Source organism: Haliotis rufescens, unplaced genomic scaffold, assembly GCF_023055435.1.
Source record: "Haliotis rufescens isolate VD_foot unplaced genomic scaffold, xgHalRufe1.0.p SCAF_19, whole genome shotgun sequence".
NCBI lineage: Eukaryota > Metazoa > Mollusca > Gastropoda > Lepetellida > Haliotidae > Haliotis > Haliotis rufescens.
This window is the reverse complement of record NW_025963879.1, coordinates 18052501-18074046: the sequence shown is the minus strand read 5'-3', so window position 1 is coordinate 18074046 and position 21546 is coordinate 18052501. Positions and strand designations below refer to the sequence as shown.

The following is a 21546-nucleotide window of genomic DNA, read 5'->3' as shown; positions in this document are numbered from 1 at the left end:
AAAAAACCCAATTATGTCATCTGCCTTTTAATCCATAAAACTGTCTCCAGTCAATTTTTTGTCAATCTTGCCCTTTTAGTATTTCTTGTCTTTACTGTTAAAAATAAATAACATGTATACTGCATACCGGACTTGCGTTTCTTTTGCGTGTGAGTATACATTGCACGTACCACGTGGATTGATCTGCATACTAGGTCAGGGACGCATCAAGTCTAATCCTTTCAATGAACGAACTGTTTTGATACCCTAACCTTAACCTCATTTCATTGTGCATCGGAGCAAGTCCTAACGCAGGCATATTGTGTTTGACACAGGCTTACACCAATCCGCTGTTGTGACGAAACAGTGATATCCATTTCGAAGCCCGTCCCTTAAACCGGGGCTGTCATCCGCTTCCCTGTTGGTTTATGTGGCCAAGGCTCGATAACTTCAGGCTTCTTTTAATAATAACTTGGTTTACGGATTTTCGAAAAGAAGAAGTCTTCAGCAACCCATGCTTACCGTAAAAGGCGACTCTGCTTGTCGCAAGAGGCGACTAACGGGATCCGGTGGTCAGGCTCGCTCCCATGGTTGATGCATCTCATCGTATCCCAATTGCATGGATCAATGCTCTTGACGTCAATCACTGGATTGTCTGGTCCAGATTTGATTTTTTTAGAGACCGCCGTCAAATAGGTGGACTATTGATTCATGCGGCGTAAAACAACATTAATTCACTCAGTGTAAATAATCGAGTCGACAAGGGAAGTATTTAATAGAAACCCACAATGGACTTAAATGTAATACATCTGTGCTGGTTGTAAGAGGCGACTAACGGGATCGGGTGGTCAGGCTCGCTGACTTGGTTGATGCATATCATCATATCCCAAAATTGCGTAGATTGATGCTCATGAAGTCAATCACGGGATAGTCTGGTCCAGATTTGATTGTTTACCTGGAATATTGCTGAGTGTAGCGTTAAACAGCAAACAAATCAAAAGTTTGAATCACATGTTGATTTCACCAGATACAATTGGATGAAAAAAGAGGATTGTTGGTAAATATGTACCACTATGCTTGCCGTAAAAGGCGACTATGCTTGTCGTAAGAGGCGACTAACAGGATCGGGTGGTCAGACTCGCTGACTTGGTTGATGCATGTCATCGATCCCAGTTGCGTGTATCGATGCCACGATGTCAATCACTGGATTGTCTGGTCCAGACTCGATTATTTACAGACCGCAGTCATATAGCTGGAATAGCGTCGCCTTAGAGGACTTGGCAATCTGGTAATCGTTTGCTTGTCGAAAGGACTCTCCAATAATAAGACCGCCCCCGTGGTCTAGTGGTAGAGGGTCGGCCCGGAGAGCGGAAAGTCGGGGTTCGAGCCCCGGCCGCGTCATACCAAAAAACGTTAAAAGATGGTACTTGTTGTTACCCTGCCATGCGCTCGGTTTTCTTGTTAAACTGCGGCATGGTATCTCAGTGAGCTAGCACTATAAAAAATGACATTAGTCAGGACTAGTACAAGCAGCCATACACGCACAATGCACGTTGCTACTTAAGTGCAGTAATAATAATGATGATGATGATGATGATGATGATGATGATGATGGTGATGATGATAATAATAATAATAATAATGTGCACTTATAATGCGCTAGCCTCCATGTAGCACATCATTACCCCTGTCAATGGATCATGACACTATTGTACGTCGACGACAACGATATTTGTGTATCCTGTTGGTTGGACATGGATACGTTTTGATAAAGCAATGAGAAATTGACATATATTTGATGAAATAAGATAGCTACGCGATAAATCGCAAAGAACAAAGAAGAACGAAGCGAGATTTATTTCACGGAATTGTTCTATCGTGACGTCATTTCTGGATATTCGAACATGCACTCGCAGCTTGATGACGTCGTAAATTTGACAACGTTATATGTTAGAGGAAAGCGGCTAGTGAGTTGTTCCCAACGGATGAAGCTGGGCAACCTAGATAAACGCGATGCCCGAACAATCACATCCGAAAGTGAGAGCGATATGACAATCGGCATTGGGAGAAAAGGTACAGATAATCGACGTGAAAATTGTGGGAATATGCGGGAAAGACAAAATTCAACACCCCTGTTCATAAAATGGATTCTATTCTCAAAGCCCCACCCAGGCCCCGAATCCTTTAAATCCGACCAAATGACCCCTTGAGCACGACGGTTGCCGTTGATAAGATTGGAAAAACGCAGAGGGTGCGATTTTAGTGCGATTATTCTTGCAAATTTTCAGTTTGTAGACAGTAATAAGCAGTGTCGTAAGTGTAAAAAGTACTGCTTACAGCTTCAGTAGCAGGGCCATTGGTGATGTCATTTGATTGTGACATCATGGTAACAATGACGTCACAATCATCTGCAAAGCATTGTGATGCAATTTCATTGCAGCGATATCTACAATGTAGATATCGTTTGATCTCACCCAAGCGATATCTCCCGTGAGAGCCAGTTTTGGATGATAAATCGTATTTACCCGTATGAATCGTCTTATGACATTTATTGCCAGTTACAGGAGTCCAGAATATGCACACATTCTGAAAGTAATGTGTGCTAAGACACGCACCAAACCAATACTCTTTATGTACACGTTGCTTCTATTTAAGAACTGTTGGGTTAACAAGATACGTGTATTATTTTATAACTATTATTCAACAACTGCTTCTTTTCTGTAAAATATGCTCATTTCAGAGATTAGCTGTTAGTCTAGCATCAGGTCTGCGTTACGTTCACTGTGTCATAGTGACTGATTTACGACATCCATTGTCTGAAGAACATTTGATTGCAAAGGCTCATTACCCTGGAGACATGACATCTATATGCCTTGAAACACTTAATTGCTGTTATTTATAAGATGCTAATCCTATTTGTTAATCCCCATTTTTGTGTACATCGACCGTCTGCAATCCTGAACAGGATGTGCAAGCATGTCACTGATGATTTACTGTTTTCATTTATATTTATTACTTACTAAATGTCAGGTGACCTTGGCTATATAAGCCTTGGTCCAGGGAGAGTAGAAAAAAAGAAAAGAAAGGTCTTACCCTTCGCCTAGCTAGGGTTAGGCTGGGTGCTCCGGGGCACCAAGACAACAACCACAACCACTATGTGCTGACCTGGCACAAAGTGTCTTTTGTATGTATATATCTACATGTATAAAGTAAAACTGTATATACCGCAAGCCATCGTCTCCAAGTTGTCACTTCCTACTGAGAACCATACGTCGGTCCCTTGCATATACGAGTATGCAAATTGTTCATTAATCAACGTCAGACCGACACGCGTTGTTAATTTGGTGGAAAATCCGGGTATGACAGACTTCTTACCTCTTTGCAGCTAGGCATATGGTTCACAAAACTGTAGGAAGTGACAGTCTCTTATTATAAGGATATACTACCTTCCTGAAGGCCAATCACCAAGAACGAAGAAACGGCCTGTAACAAGATTGAAGAAAGAACAAGAACCTCTCTGATCAAGAACAAGAACAAATCCGGGCGAACCGGGATTCGAACCCACAATCATAGGTCGCAGCGCCTTAGACGACTGGGCCACCCGTGCCATCATCTAAGGAAGAGCATTTATGGATGTCAACTTCTTTATTATGAGGAACACAATGCTCCGGAGTAATATTTACTCCTTTATCAGGTGAAGGAGTAAGTATACACTCCGAAACGTTGTGTTCCCCAAAATAAAGATGTCTTCCTTATGTGTTTCACTTCTAAATGCTTTTCAAAGACATTATACATCCGCGGTTTTAATATGATAGGTCAAATACTGTGTTGTTTATCTGTTCCACCTGGTGGTAAGTTGTAAGATGAGTTTCTGCTCGTTAAAGGGGAAGTGTACACGCAAAAATCACTTTCTTTCTTTTTCTAAACAAAACGCAATTTTAGAATTAGTTAGTATCTGTGTTTGAAAATATAAACTCATTTTTTTCACAGTGAAAGTAGGAAGCTCACAATAGTGTGAAAATGCTATGCCGTAATGAGGCCTTCATTTTTCGAGCTAAACAGGCCAGAGTTATCCCCCTTAGATTATGACGTAATTGGTGCCAATTCAACTGGGTCCCTGTCTATTCTCAACGCAAAAGATATCAAGTACCAGTTTGCGGTAAAACAACATGGCCTACGACACACTCCGGCGCAGTGGTGACTCAGCATAACACTATGCTGGCTGGCATCTGAGACGCTAGAATCACACACCTGTACCTACACCACGTGAAGCGGCTCTAACAAAGCATGATGACGTCATAATGTTTATCAATTGGCACCAATGACGTCATATTGCAAGGGGCATAAGCCATGGTGTTTTTGTTCTGGAAATAGAACACTTGGTAAATGTGAAAAATATAAATCGTTTTAATGAAAAAAATATGTTAATTAATTGTGATATTTTTATATTTTTGTCTATGACACTACTAGGTTAACACTTTTAATGTGGAAAAAGTACACGAAAAATGGGTTCATTTCCTTGTGAACTTGCCCTTTAATCAGACAAACTCCTGCTACACTTGGTTTGTCCAAAAGTTGATGCACGTATACACATGTCGGATGTCTCAGCTACACGGGGTCTGCAGATTTAAGAGCTAGATGTAGTTGTGGTTGGATGAATTATTTATTCTCTAGACATTCAAAAGCGAATCGGACTGAAGCATTATTCATTATGAACATGTTACTCCTAATATCTTCTCCTATAAAGGTAACCTACAGTTTATTGATAACCTATAGCGAGACAACTCGGATAGTTAATTACATTGCCTACTCTCAATGCAAAGCAGGTACACGAAGCTACAGGATGAAACGTGGAGGATGAAATCCCCCTTTCACCAAGTTGTATTCATAATGTCTATCAAAGAGACGCTTGTATATTGGAGGAGGGTGTCTCCTCCATGGTTTGGGACGTTAAGCTCTATTACTTACTTAAATGGGAATCTAACGCGAGCTTTCCGACATATGCGTAAAAAATATTCAAAATACGAGATCACGTGTACCTACATCGTGCATCACAGAAAACAATGTAGGTGACAACGCGCTGGTGCACGTGCGTTGCAGACACACGTGACGTTGCTAATGAATAATTTGCATACTCGTATATGCAAGGGGCCGACGTATGGTTCTCAGTAGGAATTGACAACTTTGGGGATGATGGCTTGCAGTATATACAATTTTACTTTATACATGTAGATATATACATACAAAAGACACTATGTGCCAGGTCAGCACATAGTGGTAGTGGTTGTTGTCTAGGTGCCCCGGAGCACCCAGCCTAACCCTAGCTAAGCTAAGGGTAATACCTCTCTTATCTCTCTTTCTCCCCCCCCCCCCCCCCCCCCTCTCTCTCTCTCTCTCTGTGGACGAAGGCTTATATAGCCAAGGTCACCTGACATTTAGTGAGTCATAAATATAAATAACAGTAATTCATCAGTGGCATACTTGCACATCTCGTTCAGGATGGCAGACAGTCGATGTACAATTCAATGGGGATTAACAATTTGGATCAGCATCTTATTAAAAAACAGCAATTACGTGTTTCAAGGCATATGGATGATCAGGGAGCACTCGATTTTTATTCTCAGCTCCCTGGAGAGTATACAACCCAAAGCTGCCTGTAAGGCGCTCGAAGGTTAACAGCCACATTCCCGTCTCATACTACCGGGTACCCACTCACTGCTGTGTGAACAGAGGCAAATTTCGAACCAATCCACTTGTGCTTCAGTGTGGAGCAGGACCGAAACCTTAGAAACTCTCAGGAGTCAAGCTGCTTATTGTGGTCACCCATCAAACTACTCTCAGAGACCGATGTTGCTTAACTTGGCCTAATTTGTTACCTGTGCGCTGTGCACAGGACCACGTGCCACCACAGGACCACGTGTCACCACAGGACCACGTGCCACCACAGGACCACGTGCCACCACAATTGTCTTGGACGCGACGTGAAACACAATTTCACCTCACCTCACCTACAATTTTAAAGAAGTTGATAATTCACGCTGTTGGCAATAATGTTTCAGCAAATACAGTGAAACCTTTTCAATTCAAAGCCCCTCTTCTAATCAAACATAGGTCGACGGAGACTGTAGTTCCGATACGGACTTGCCTTGGATCAAACAAAACAATGGAGTTAGAGATAAAGCTGTTTGTGTTTTTTTTGGTTGTGTTTGTGCTTTTGGTGTTATTGTTATAGTGTTTGTTATTTGTTTACGCATTTTAAAATTCCATTATCAACGTATCCAACCTACTTTCTGTTGTAGGGGCACGGGTGGCCCTGACGTCTGAGGCGCCGCGATTCGCTGTGCCGAGTTGCGTCCCTTGGGTACGCCAGAAACTTTGATTGTTGGTTCGAATCCCGTTTCGCCCCGATTATGTTTCTAGGTTTGTCAGCACCATACCCGTGCTCGTGGGTTTCACCGAAGTGGTAAACGTCTGAGACCTGCATCACTTCGGACTTTCCTCCCACATTAAGCTGACACGCCACGATATAACTGTAATACTGTTAAAAGCGGCGTTAAACTCAACTCACTCACTCACTTTCTGTTGTAGGTACCGATCAGACGCCTAAACATGATGTGAGTAAAACTTGAACATTATTCCAACAGAGAAAAATGACAACCGGCTTCCTGTAACATATACTTCTGTAAAAAATTGATATTATTTGCGACACCACAATGCGTCACGCGTGTGTGCTGCTACTGGTTATGTCCCTTTACCTAGCACGTGACTGCGTTCACGGCGGGAAATACAAATGGATGCCGTATGACCATTACGACGAACTGGTCGCCAAGTTCATCTCAGTGCAGGCCCACAACTGCAAGTCCAAGTCAAAAGACGCCTTGTACTTCCGGGACGATGCTGTGTCGCAGCTGCCGAAATACAACCAGCTTCTAACCCAGGCTTGGTACGTCAACAGGACCGCTCTCATCCACCTCCACAACATGGCGCTCAACAGAGCATTCTTCTTCAGCTACATCCTACAGAAAATGAACGACACGACCAACTTCCATATCATGCCAAACTGGTTATATATGTACATGTCGGTGACGGCGGACGTCAACGCCAACCCATATGGTCTCAACGGCAGCGCCATCTACTTCGACACCAACTGCTCCTACCCGAACTGGTACACGACCGTCAATTTCAACAACACCTTGCCACGTTTCGCGCCCAAAGCATGGAGATGGGACGACTATCGGGATCAGGATAATTATCTCCGGGAAGCGACCCGACGGACTGTCATGGTTTCGGACATCGGCGCTGGCCGAGGGTCGGATTATACCGACTCTGGTTTTAAGATGAATCCCTGGTATCAGAAATGGCTGCCTGACGTTGCTGGAGATATGGACTCCTTGACAAAGTTCACCTACAATGTGGGGATCAGGTATGAGGCGACATTTTACTTTCTAATCCCAAGTTTAGGATATCAATAATTAATTTTATGTGCAAGATGAATTATTGATTTCACCAAATAAATTTTTGGGATATCGTAAATAATAAGTGATATTGTTTTATTGATTTAACAAATTCGGTTATAGATATAATAGTGATATCAATAGTTCAGTTTTTGTTTTCGCGTAATGGATGACTGATGGCTTAAAATTCCTGAAATAGCATTTTTGATAATAAATCAAATTATTGATATATTTTTGAACAGATGACAGAAATTCATTTGTTGTTAATGTTGTAAATTCCGGTTGAAACTTAGATATCAATAAATACACCACTGCTGGGGGCATGGGGTGCTTAGTCGTCAAAGGCGAAATAATTTGCTGCACACCTACAACGCTTCGGACTTTCCTCCCACATGAAGCTGACACGTCATGATATAACTGGAATACTGTTACAGTACAAAACAGTGTTAACCGAACTCAAACAAAATAACCGTTCCTTCTAATCAGGTACTCCAATAAGACAGGCAGTTTCACTCGATCCATGTACATCCGGGGCAAAATAGGCCTTCAGGAACCCACGCTTGCCGTAAAAGGCGACTATGCTTGTCGTAAGCGGATCAGGTGGTCAGGCTCGCTGACTTGGTTGATGCATGTCATCGTATCCAAATTGCATGGATCGATGCTCATGATGTCAAGCACTGGATTGTCTGGTCAAGACTCTCTTATTTACAGACCGCCGTCATAAAGCTGGAATATTGCAGAGTGTGGCGTTAAACAACAAACAAACAAATAACAACTATAACCACTCCTCCTAAACATGTACTCCAATGGGACAGGCAGCTTCATCGGCTATAACCACTCCTCCCAATCAGGTACTCCAATGGCACAGACAGCTTCACTGACTATAACCACTCCTCATAATCATATACTCCAATGGCACAGACAGCTTCACTCACTATAACCACTCTTCCTAATCAGGTACTCCAATGGCACAGACAGCTTCACTGACTATAACCCCTCCTCATAATCAGGTACTCCAATGGCACAGACAGCTTCACTGACTATAACCACTCCTCATAATCATATACTCCAATGGCACAGACAGCTTCACTCACTATAACCACTCTTCCTAATCAGGTACTCCAATGGCACAGACAGCTTCACTGACTATAACCACTCTTCCACATCAGGTACTCCAATGTCACAGACAGCTTCACTGACTATAACCACTCCCCCTAATCAGGTACTCCAATGGCACAGGCAGCTTCACCCACTATAACCACTCTTCCATATTATGTAGGTACTCCAATAGGACAGAAAGCTTCACTCACCATAACCACTCCCCCTAATCAGGTACTCCAATAGGACAGACAGCTTCACTGACTATAACCACTCCCCCTAATCAGGTACTCCAATAGGACAGACAGCTTCACTGACTATAACCACTCCCCCTAATCAGGTACTCCAATAGGACAGACAGCTTCACTCACTATAACCACTCCCCCTAATCAGGTACTCCAATAGGACAGACAGCTTCACTTACTTTAACCACTCCTGTTATCAGGTACTCCAATGGGACAGGCAGTTTCACTCACAAGGAGTTCCTGGCTAGCAACTTCTTCGGCCCCTCATCCCCAAGCCAGAACGAGAAGGATGAGCGGATGCTGCCCGTCGTGTGGACCAAGCCCTACTATGACTGCGGACGAGCCAACAAGTGGGTTCTGAGTGCAACCTCCCCTGTGGTGGACTATATGCCTAGATACTCCAACTGGACACATCTCCGGCGGCAGAGGTAAGCTGGTCTGATGGATCAATCATGTCATAACTTATGGATTTTCGATTCAAAATGTCAATATTTGGAAACATATAAAATGCATTTTGGTCAAAGTCAAAGTCAATCTGTTCATATGTGACCTATTTCCATTAACGGTCGGAGTGAGTGAGTATGGTTTTACGCCACTTTTAGCAATATTCCAGCAATATCACGGCGGGGGACCCAAGAAATGGGCTTCACACATTGTATCCATGTCGGGAATCGAACCCTGGTCTTCGGCGTGACGAGCGAACGCTTTAACCACTAGGCTACCCGACCGCCCCTTAACGGTCGGAACATGGAGAATATAGCAGTGATTTTTCTTGTTTTATTATCGTTTAAAAATGGCACTGCATCTCAATCGCTGCAATATAAAGCGTTAAGTCGTTTGAGTTGAAAAAAGAAGTGAAGTTTGCACTCAAATATATAAAAGTTAGGCGAGTTGACTGAACACTTTGAACCACTTCGAAAATATTTGTTTAAGCTTAGTTTTTGGAATATCAACTCAAATTCGACAGGCGATGGCTGTGGCCAATGTGTCCATAACAAGGGCCGCAATTTCGGAACACGGAAGTTGATTTTATGAAACGTTCACTGATTGGACAATCGATATGTGCGATTGTCCACTCATATTTACGCACAGACAAGTAGGCTTGAAATGTCAAGGCACAGAACAGATCTCACAGACGTCCTAGTAATATAACGAAAAACTCAAATTCACAATTATTTTGTGATTGTTATTTGATTGTATAAGTTGACGCTGCTTGTATTTACCTATATATGTAGCCAATGAAAGAATCCCTACCGTAATATATAAAACAAATTCACATGCTCTTTGCCAAATATTAACCGATTTTCATGCACGATTGCTCATTTGACAATAATTAGTATGGAGTGTAGAGTTACAGATTCCAGCTGTTTGTTACTGCTAAATATCACCACATTCTAAAATACCGCCTCCGTGGTCCTGTGGTAGAGCGTCCGCCCGGAGAGGGGAAGGTCCAGGGTTCGATCCCGGGCCGCGTCATACAAAAAGACGTTAAAAGATTGTACTTGTTGTTACCCTGTCTGGCGCTCGGCATTAAGGGGCTAAAACAAGGACTGGTCGGCTCGGAGTCAGTATACTGTGTCTGAGTGGGGTATTCATGTTAAACTGCGGCATGGTATCTCCGTGAGCAAGCACTATAAATCGGCATCAGCCCGGACTAGTACAAGCAGCCACACACACACATACACGTGCATGCACGTCGCTATATAAGTGCAATAATCTTGGACGAGACGTTAAACCCAATTTCGCCTCACCTCACCTCACATTCTAAAATGATTAATTTTGAGGTATATGAAACATCCACCTTGCGTATTCATTCATCACCTGACCCGTGAAGATCCGGGGTAGAATAGGTCTTCAGCAACCCATACTTGCTGTAAATGGCGACTATGCTTGTCATAAGAGGCGACTAAGGGGATCGGGTGGTCAGGCTCGCTGACTTGGTTGATGCATGTCATCGTATCCAAATTGCGTGTATCGATGCTCATGATGTCAATCACTGGATTGTCTGTCCAGACTCGATTATTTACAGACAGCCGTCATATAGCTGGGATATTGCCGAGTGCGGCGTTAAACAACAACCAACCAACCAACCAACCAACCAATCAAACATCATCTTATCATCTTCTCAAGCCTAAAGGCAGACAGTGCCAGAGCAGGCCAGGTTCAGCAGTCATTGCACTGAAGTATAGTCACGGAAGTATATCTTCCCGAGGCAAGAGAGTTAACTGACTATGAAAGTCCAGTTTCCACCCTTGCCGAACTTGGCTGGTATAATGGAGTTTCATTTTGGCTGGACTAACGAGTCTATGCATAGTCCAATCAAAATCGCGCACCGAAATCGAAATTCGGTTCGTAAACTGTCGTGCAGATTTCGGTCGATTGCAGGATTTGCAAAGCATGTGCACCGCCAACTCGTTGTCAGCAGATATTTTCCAAATCTTTTCAGGTTTTTAATCAAGGTACTCACGTGATTTGATGCATTTCGCGATGTAAGACCCGTTTTATCACAATATAGATCTTGAATATCGATCAGATCGTCTTGACTCGGCGCCACCATTTTGTGTGAAGCAAACGCAAGTGATACGAGAGGTGGAATCTGATTGGTCCATAGGAGAGGCTTAGAGGGGACATAACTGGTAATAGCCACTGGTGGCGCTACGATCGAACCCAGTAATTCCAGCCTAGTTCGACAAGGGTGGAAACTGGACTTTTAAAGTCAGTTAACTCTCTTGCCTCGGGAAGATGAAGTATAGTCCGCTTCACGTAACAGTGTGGTTTCGTTTCAGGTTTGTTGGCGTGATAACAATGGACATCGACTTCAACCAGATAGATTTCAACGCGTGTCCGGTCAGTATAGGCAATCCTGGTCCAAGCTTCCTGTCCGGAGTGTCGCGCTGCAAGACCAAGACTACAGGTGTAAGTGACCATCCATCATATTTAAGGGGGCAAGGGCGGCCCAGAGGTCACATCCGCCGCAGGTCAATGAGCAGAGTTACCTCCCTTCGTAAAACTCCCGTTAACATCGACAGTGTGGGAGCGGCCATTGCAAGGATCTTGAAATTTGCCATCTAGCCCCAAATGTAGTAGTGAGTGAGTGGGGTTTTACGCCGCTTTTAGCAATATTCCAGCAATATCACGGCGGGGGACACCAGAAATGGGCTTCACCCATTGTACCCATGTCCGGAATCGAACCCGGGTCTTCGGCGTGACGAGCGAACGCTTTAACCACAAGGCTACCCGACCGCCCCCCAAATGTAGTAACTTTTACACCTTTGTTTACGTCTTTGGGAATGCCATCATAGTGATTTTTTTTATAAAGGTTTACCAGTCTGTCCAGATTTCCCAGATGAATTTAACTTTTTGTTTGTTTGATCAGATTGGTTCGAGATTGTAGTAAAACGGAAAATCATCCAACTTCCCGCTTACAATCTTACTTTACTGATTACATACAGTTGAAATGAAATAGAAATTTATATTGACACACAAAGAAAATAATTTAGCTGGGGTAATTCGGCGTCACGACTGTTTTGTGTGGTTGCGAGTTCAACTCCAAGCATGATTGTAGCCACCTATCACGGTAGGGAGCTTGGAGAGCGCCGCGAACGGGCTATCGCTGTGAGGAGCTTGGACTTGCTGGTCGCGGGTCGTATACCAGATTGGCTCGCAGGCTATTTCATCATTGCGACGTCACATCCTCCACTCGCAGACTCACTTACTCACTCTCAGCTAACATACGAGGCCACAAACAGATTCTGGCAGGCTAACCCAATACCATCATTAGTTCTGAGGTAAGGCATCTTTGTGACCCGGGGAATCAACTTCCCGAGGCAAGGGAGTTAACTGACTTTAAAAGTCCAGTTGCCGAGCTAGTCTAGTATTATTGAGTTATTTTGGCTGTACTAACGAGTCTATGCATAGTCCTATCAAAATCGAGTCACGAAATCAAAATTCGGATGGTTAACTGTCGTGCAGATTTTGGTCGATTGCAGGATTTACAAAGAAGTTGCACCGCCAACTCGTTGTCAACAGATATTTTCCAAATCTTTTCATGTTTTTAATGAAGGTGCTCACGTGATTTGATGCACTAAGCGATGTAAGACCCGTTTTATCACAATATAGATCTTGATTATTGATCAGATCGTCTTGACTGGGCGCCGCCATTTTGTTTAAAGCAAATGCAAGTGATACAGGAGATATAATCTGATTGGTCAATAGGAGAGGCATAGAAGGGTTTTGCACTCAGCAATATTCCAGCTATATGACGGCGGTCATTAAATAATCGAGTCTGGACCAGACAATACAGTGATTTACATCATGAACATCGATCCACGCAATTCGAATCGATGACATGCATCAACCCAAGTCAGTGAGCCTGACCACCCGATCCCGTTAGTCGCCTTTTACGACAAGCATAGCCGTAGAAGGGACATAACTCGTAATAACAACTGGTGGCGCTACGATCGAGCCCAGAAAATCCTATCTAGTTCGGCAAGGATGAAAACTGGACTGTTATACATTCGTGACCAACTCGCGTTATTCCGGGACAAGCCGAATAGCGACTCGTGCCCCTCTCGTGGCCATTTTTGCGACCGGGTTCCGTCTTAGCGCAAACGGGCATACCTAAAACAATTGTCCACTCGTTGCGTAATGGTTCACACATTTTCCCCATATATTATTATTAATATCTCAGATGCAATTTAAAGCACGTCGGGACGTGCAGAATTATACAGTTTGATTGAATACATTAAACTGTGTCTTGGGTTTATTTTTAGATGCAAGACATATGTAAAATAAAAAAAATATTTCTGAGGGATTCTTTGACGAAGAACTTGAAATCATACGCGCATTCTGATTGGTTTGTCGTGTTTTCGCACATAACATTCATCGATAGGGGGACGAGTCTTCTTGCAGGTTACGGAAAGGGGCGAGTGTTGACGAATGGACTGTTATAGTGAGATCGGGTAGTCGGTCTCGGTAACTTGGTTGATTGCGTACCCGGGTGTTGCTCGTGATATGAGCCACTGGTTTGTCTGGCCCAGAATGAGTTATCAACAGACTGGCGCGATAGCTGGACAAATACTGACTACTGCGTAAAACAAACAAACAAACAAACAAACGAGGAGGCAATCACGGGGATCTTCTTAGCCCCGGAGCCATCAAGTTAGATTCCTATGTATATATGATCTGAACCTTTCTGGGGGGCACGGGGGGCACGGGTGGCCCAGTCGTCTAAGGCGCCGCGATTCGCTGTGCAGAGTTGCGTCCCTTGTGCACGCCAGAAACCTTTGATTGTGGGTTCGAATCCCGGTTCGCCCCGATTATGTTTCCTTGTTTGTTACCACCATACCCGTGCTCGTGGGTTTCACCGAAGTGGTAAACGTCTGAGACATGCATCACTTCGGGATTTCCTCCCACATTAAGCTGACACGCCACTACTTGTATTCTATCTTTTTTGAACATTGTTGTTTGTATTTAAATGTAATTATTGTTTCAATCATTTTACTATCCACAGTGCAAGCATAAGCCGGGTTTCAAGTTCAAGCGCGGGGGTTATGTCTGCGTGTGTCGACCCGGCTACAGCTACCCGAAGTGGATAGACCCCCCTTTCCAGGGCGTCCACATCGAACAGGCCACAGAGGAAGAATATAAAACTGGCTTCCAGTGCACCTCAACTGACTGTAAGTCAATGCATCTTGTTTAGACCCGTGAAGATCCGGTTAGAATAGGTCTTCAGAAGCCCATGCTGGTAAGTGGGGCCGGGTCCTTAACGTTTTCTTTATTGGTGAGACCCACGAGCACGGGTATGGTGCTAACAAACACAGGAACACAATCAGTGGGAACAGGATTCGAACCTACGACCATAGCTTCCTGGCAAGGTAACTCTACAAGCCACTTGCGGCCTCTAAGACGACTGGGCCACACGTGTGCTAATGGCCATAGAGGAATATATTCCCTTTAAGGTTTCGAGGCAGAATACAACCACTAACATTAACACTAACACTAACACTAACACACGCTTACACTAACACTAACACTAATACAAACACTAACACACGCTAACACTAACACTAACACTAACACACGCTAACACTAACACTAACACACACTAACACTAACACTAATACAAACACTAACACACGCTAACACTAACACTAACACACGCTAACACTAACACTAACACTAACACACGCTAACACTAACACTAACACACACTAACACTAACACTAATACAAACACTAACACACGCTAACACTAACACTAAACACGCTTACACAAACACTAACACTAATACTAAACGTGAAGATTCGGGTTAGAACAGGACTTCAGCAACCCATGCTTGCCGTAAAAAGCGACAATGCCTGTCATTAGAGGCGACTTACGGGATCGGGTGGTCAGACTCGCTGACTTGGTTAATGCATGTCATCGTATCCCAATTTCGTAGATCGATGCTCATAATGTCACACACTGGATTGTCTGGCCCAGTCAAACAAAGCATGTAGTCTACAAAATTCGACGACATGTGAATGATCGCATCTGGTCCAGTCAACCATAGGTGGTTACCAAAAGCAATGGCACACGATAATTCTATTCTATACCCGTGCTCGTGGGTTTCACCGAAGTGGTAAACGTCTGAGATCTGCATCACTTCGGGCTTTCCTCCCACATTAAGCTGACACGCCGTGATATTACTGGAATACTGTTAAAAGCGGCGTTAACCCAACTCACTCACTCATTCATTATTCGGGCATTACGACATCCGCTTGTCGGCTTTTACGACAAGCCATAGACACTGTGAACCAACTCTCACACCGAATCCCCAAAGTGGTAATCGACTTCGAGCTTCCATGAGAAGTTTTAATATTAAATGAGTCTTAGCAATATCCCAGTAATATCAAGGAGGAGACAACCGAAATCTAACATTGCACCCATACGGGATATCGAATCTAGGTCATGGGCGTCCCGGGAGCGCTCGGGGTAGCCTGGTGGTTGAAACGTTCGCTCGTCACACCGAAGACCCGGGTTCGATTCTCTACTTGGGTACAATGTGTGATGCCCATTTCTGGTGTTCCCCGACGTCATATTGCTCAATATTCACTCACTTGGGCGTCCCGAGTCAACGTTTTAACCACAAGGCTATCCCGCCATTCTTCAGTTGAATTGTTTATTTCCATTCTGTTTAGAGAACCCTCGTGCTTGTGGACCACAGGAGTAATTCACGTAGCGACCCACCATTTGATATTGGGGTCAGGGTGGGGGTAGAGATGGGATTTTATCGAAAAATATTAATTGTTAAAAATGCTGTAAAAAAAACACCCCAAACACTGGAATTTTGTATGAAGATTAGATATATTTTCAGTCTCAGCTACAAAACCAGATCTTTTTTTAATTAAAACTTTATATAAGACACATAGCATCAATGTTATTGTGGCAGACAATTTCTCTTTATTCACAAAGTCTGAACCATAATTATATTTTTTCAGCATTTTCTGTGACAATTTACACCCCCCACCCTTCAATATCAAATGATCGGTCCCTTATGTGTCCCTTATTTTGTTTGTAGTCCGACAGGTACTACCAGTTGTTGACACGCTAGAGGGCGTGACCATCGAGGGGGGATCCAACACTCTGACCAGTGGAGGCGTGGACCTTGGCACCAGCAGTCTGACGTCACGCTTCAAGTAAATAACCAGTGCTTTTTGGACATATATGGCCAATAGGATAAAGAGAGTGAGTGAGTGAGCAGGGTTTAGCGCCGCTTTGAACACTATCGTAGTTATTTCAAGGCGTTGATGGCGTTACTATTTTGATGAAACCCACGAGCATCGTTTTCTGGCATGCCTAAGGGACACAACTCTGCACAGCACTTTAGTAGACGAGGCCCCCGTGCCCAAGACAAAATGGGAACGATTCTTTTCACTGTGAATTCTCTCGGGAACCAACCATTTTATCAACGATTGTATCTGGTCGTTCAAAACTAATAAGCAAGAACACATTTTGTCAGCAATTCAATGTGGAACCGAACGCACAGTGTGAGGTTTCAAATGTTAAATTTATGGCGGTTAGATCTACAGGTAACCTAGCTCTACATTGAAAACACAGTATGTTTATCTCCAATCTACCCTGACTAAATAAAACGCGAACTCTTTGGTGCCAGCAAATATACTGAGTGAAGCGGCATGGGTTGAGTCCAGTGTTTTGAGTGGGTTGTCGAATGTAAGCTGTAGATTTAAGATTTGAAACCTGACGCTGCGCGTTCGGTTCCACACAGCTAATCTAACTCGATATTTAAAACACAGTATTTTCATCTTCTAATTCAAACCTTCGTGTATCACATATCTATACACATTCTTTATTTTTCCAGATCACGCCGTCTACGATCAATTAATGAATCTTACGAAGAGGAAATATTGGTGAAATCTGAACAAGAGGAGGCCGCCAGCAACGACAACAGCAACATAGACTACGGCTACTACAACATCCCGAACATCTACCCTCAACCCGAGCACCTCACTATAAAAAAGCTGACACCGAAACACGTCATGAAAATCCGAAAAGGACTCCAAAATGGCCACCGGAGGTATATAAGTAAACACACGATGCGAGAGCTAAGGGAATACTGGCGTGACAAATATAACGTCACAAAAACGAGAAGAAAAAGGTCTACATCATTTGACCCCAAAGCTTTTAATCGGATGATGAGTGTCTTTCGACACAAGGAAAGCGTAACTGCTGAAAATTGTCACACAAAGGAACCCTCCTTGCTACAAATGGCGGGTGATGTTGGGTACGGGGTCAACAAGCAGTTTGAGATGGAGGCAAGGACTGCGTTGCGACTTGCTCATTTCATCAGCAATTACCTCCAAAATAATGATCCTAATGAAAACTTTGGCAATCTGCGAGGCGGCGGACGGCTACATGTTGAACACCTCTTCGGAGAAGTCATCGCCAATGTTATGTCCAATTTCAAAATCCGTTCCAGTGGGGTGTTCTTTGACCGGAATCAGTTTGTAAATCAGGACGATACAGTGAGAGAGTTCTTCGGACCCCTGGCTTTTAAGAAAGAAGGGAGTTTCTATTCCGTGGACACAGCAGGTCTGCCGAAGCACTACGTCGATGAAGATTGGTACCGGGAGCAGAAGGGGAGGTGGGGGACGAACACCGAGGGGCTGAAGACCTACAAGATGCGATCCCTTGTGAGATCCGATCCTGCGGGGACAAGTACAGTCAGACACGAGTACTTTCCTCTGAGATACAAGGCCCCAGCCTATACTGACGGCACATGGGGCAGGCCTACATTCAAGTGTGATGGCAGGGTGGACGAGTGGGTGATGACCTATGTGGTGCCGTTCTTTGGGTTCGACCAGCTGAGGAGGAAACTTTTGTTCAAGTGAGTGTTGATGTTGCTTTATGACAGGAAACCGCCTCGGCGGTGTAGTTGCGATTCTGCCCGTAGAACGAGCGGTGGTTCGATCCGCTGGCCGCGTCATACCAAAAGACGTTAAAATATGATATTTGTTGTCACCCTGCCTGGCGCTCGATAATGTGGCTTGATATTTTAGTGGGCTTGCACAAGACTAGTACAAGCAGCCACACACACACATACACACACATGGGACTTCGCTATAAAAGTGAAATAATCTTGAACGCAGAGAAACAGGGCCCCGTATTATTAAGCGCTCGTAATTCTACTCCAGCCTTTACTTCTCCACTTCAAACGGAGCCCATGGGCCTGTTCCATAAAGGGGGCGGACGGGTAGCGGACTGTCGTCATATAGCTGGAATATTGCTGAGTGCGGCGTAAAACAACAAACCAACTGATACTATAATAGCAACAGAAACATACTGGTTTCGATATGAAAAGAATACTACCTTATGTTACAATAAGATAATACATTAACATGGTATCGTAGATCCATATATGATTCCAAAACAAGTATTATTGATCATGTTCTTTTAATACATGCTTCAAATTTCCCAATGCTTTGAAGCTATAAAAACTAAGAACTAGAGTTTTGAAAACATGGTTCGTTGCACCTGAGGTTGTAATCTATCCCAGTAAGCAGACTGTCGTAAGTCAGTGTTAAGGCATGGGAGGTAGCGCTAAGACCGCTTTGTACAAAGGCACCCAGATTACTGCATTTCATTTGCCTTACATCAATCTGTTTAACGTAAACATTAACGTAAATATATATATGTAGGTAGGTAGGTAGGTGGGTGGTCTGGGTAGGTAGGTAGATGGATAGGTAGGTAGGTAGGTGGTCTGGGTAGGTAGGTAGGTGGGTTGGTGGGTGGGTGGGTGGGTTGGTAGGTAGGTAGGTAGGTAGATAGGTAGGTGGGTGGGTAGGTAGGTAGGTAGGTAGGTAGGTGGTCTGGGTAGGTAGGTAGGTAGGTAGGTAGGTAGGTAGGTAGGTAGGTAGGTGGGTGGGTGGGTGGTTTCGGCAGGTAGGTTGGTGGTCTGGGTAGGTAGGTAGGTAGGTAGGTGGTCTGGGTAGGTAGGTAGATGGGTAGATAGGTAGGTAGGTGGTCTGGGTAGGTAGGTTGGTGGGTGGGTGGGTTGGTAGGTAGGTAGGTAGGTTTTAGGTAGGTGGTCTGGGTAGGTGGGTAGGTAGGTAGGTGGGTAGGTAGGTAGGTAGGTAGGTGGTCTGGGTAGGTAGGTAGGTAGGTAGGTAGGTGGGTAGGTAGGTGGGTGGTCTGGGTAGGTAGGTAGGTCATTTGCTGAAGTTATGTGCATCGGCAAAATAAAGGCAGGAGAGGTTCATTGTATTGTATTTCAAAGAGCCCTGAAGAGCATGAAAGAAGCATGACCAAAGGACTACTAACGTGCGCATGCGCTTGGCCTCATGATATTACGCATGCGCACGTACAGCGTCTAAAACGCGAGAACACGAGAACGCGAGATCGCGAGAAAATGAAATGTCGCATTCTCGCGTTCTCGCGATTTCGTGTTTTTGTGGCCTAATTTGACAAGTCGAGATTGCGAGATTGCGAGATTTTGCATCATGTCCGCATTCTCGCGTTGTCGACTTTTGACAAAAGTGCTATGTAACAAAAACACGAGAATGCGAGATCGCGAGAACGCGAGATTTTGGCCAAATCTCGCGTTCTCGCGATCTCGCATTCTCGTGTTTTGGGCATATTTACCTCGTTTCCAAAGATCGAGATCGCGAGAATGCGAGATTGCGAGAATGTCCCTTACAGTATTCCATACCTGTCAGACTCATACAGACTCAAGTTGGAGCAAGCCATGTATGCCAATTTGTATATTCATAAGGCAATTGCTTGAATAAATTTACAATTTCAGATCGGTGGCGACAACAAGTCGTTATTCAAATATTTTTTGCAAAAATGAACATTAAAACATCTTCATAGCTATTTTAGTCATAATAATGCGCTGGATTCACGCAGTGTGACTTCACCTCAAATGAGTAGGCATATTTAAACTTCTTACCGGCTAAACCTGCAAACTCCCACGTATTTCCCTACCCATAACGCGTGAATAACGAATTGGGCTGATTCACCTGGCAATGGTGTTTTGTAATCATGTAGATTTATAATGGAAAAGAATATATATTAAATATGAAAATATAGAATACATCTAGTTTATGATTCAGATGATCTCACAGTCATTTTGTTTCCAATATCACCAACAAGCTAGAGAAAATGCCTTTACAAGTTCTCCTCCCAAAAACGATACCGGTCAACTCACAAGTATGTCCTCACCCATAACATATTTGTGCGCGAATAACGAATTGGTCTGATTCAGCTGGCATTAAAGTAGTGTAATGATGTAGAAATCTAATAAATAATACAAATATAACATTAAATATGTAAATATAGAATATTATTTGGAATACTTCTACTTTATGATTCAGATGAGATAACTGTCACCTCAAATTTCACAAACTAACCAGAGAAATTGCTTTTGCAAGAATTACATACCACTGAGTCATCTGACCGAAAATTGCCTTTTCCTCCACATCTGTTATTTGAGAAGAATTGTGATAGATGTAACTTCTAAGTAAAACATATACGCGTTATGTCCATGCAAGTACAATGAACATAAAGAAATAAATAGGGAGGCGAAATAAAAAACATACTTTCAGTTATTTAGGGACCGACCATGTGATTTACTTGGTGAGGAGAGGGGCCGGGGATTATGTCGAAAAAACGTAAATTGTCCCCAAAAATTCTTGAAGAAAATAATTATGCTTCAGGCTGTTGAAAAAGTAAATTGCCTGCTATAACGATTACATTGTTGCAAGGTGTCCTTTGAAAAAAATCCAGGCTCACAGTTTTAATAAAAAGATGTCTGGTTTTGTAGCTTTTGCTGAAACTACTGTATATCTAATCTCCCATACAAAATCCCAGCCACTCAACCCAACTTCATGTTCGTGTTTTACTTTCATTTACCATTGCTATCGTAATAGTGGGGTGAGTGAGTGTGTTGGGTTTAACGCCGCTTTTAACAGTATTCCAGTTATATCGCGGCGCGTCAGCTTAATGTGGGAAGAAAGCCCGAAGTGATGCAGGTCTCATACATACATCACTTTGGTCAATCTAATTAAAATCACATCTAAGTTCTCGCTGCCGCTAAACAAAGATCTGAGGACATCCTATTACGGGGCACGTCAGAACGACCTTTCGCGAACTTTGACCGACCACTGAAATGACTAACAAGAAGTCGACATCAGCCAATTAGAAAGCAGCTTTCTCGAGCTTTACGGCACCCTGTCGTTCGGAATACCCCGTGTTAACGTTTTCGAGGTTGC

At 43.6% G+C, this 21546-nt stretch overlaps 1 protein-coding gene across 1 annotated transcript in view; it reads left to right on the top strand.

The window, feature by feature from the left end:
* LOC124137543 overlaps window positions 1-21546 on the top strand; it is a 54371-nt gene that overhangs the window by 26562 nt on the left and 6263 nt on the right. Inside the window, exons 2-7 of the mRNA XM_048398955.1 lie at window positions 6568-7402; window positions 8977-9204; window positions 11563-11692; window positions 14289-14454; window positions 16338-16455; window positions 17139-18164. Coding sequence (XP_048254912.1) covers window positions 6693-7402; window positions 8977-9204; window positions 11563-11692; window positions 14289-14454; window positions 16338-16455; window positions 17139-18164 — 2378 coding nt within the window. The 5' untranslated portion in view covers window positions 6568-6692. The remainder of the gene's footprint in view (window positions 1-6567; window positions 7403-8976; window positions 9205-11562; window positions 11693-14288; window positions 14455-16337; window positions 16456-17138; window positions 18165-21546) is intronic.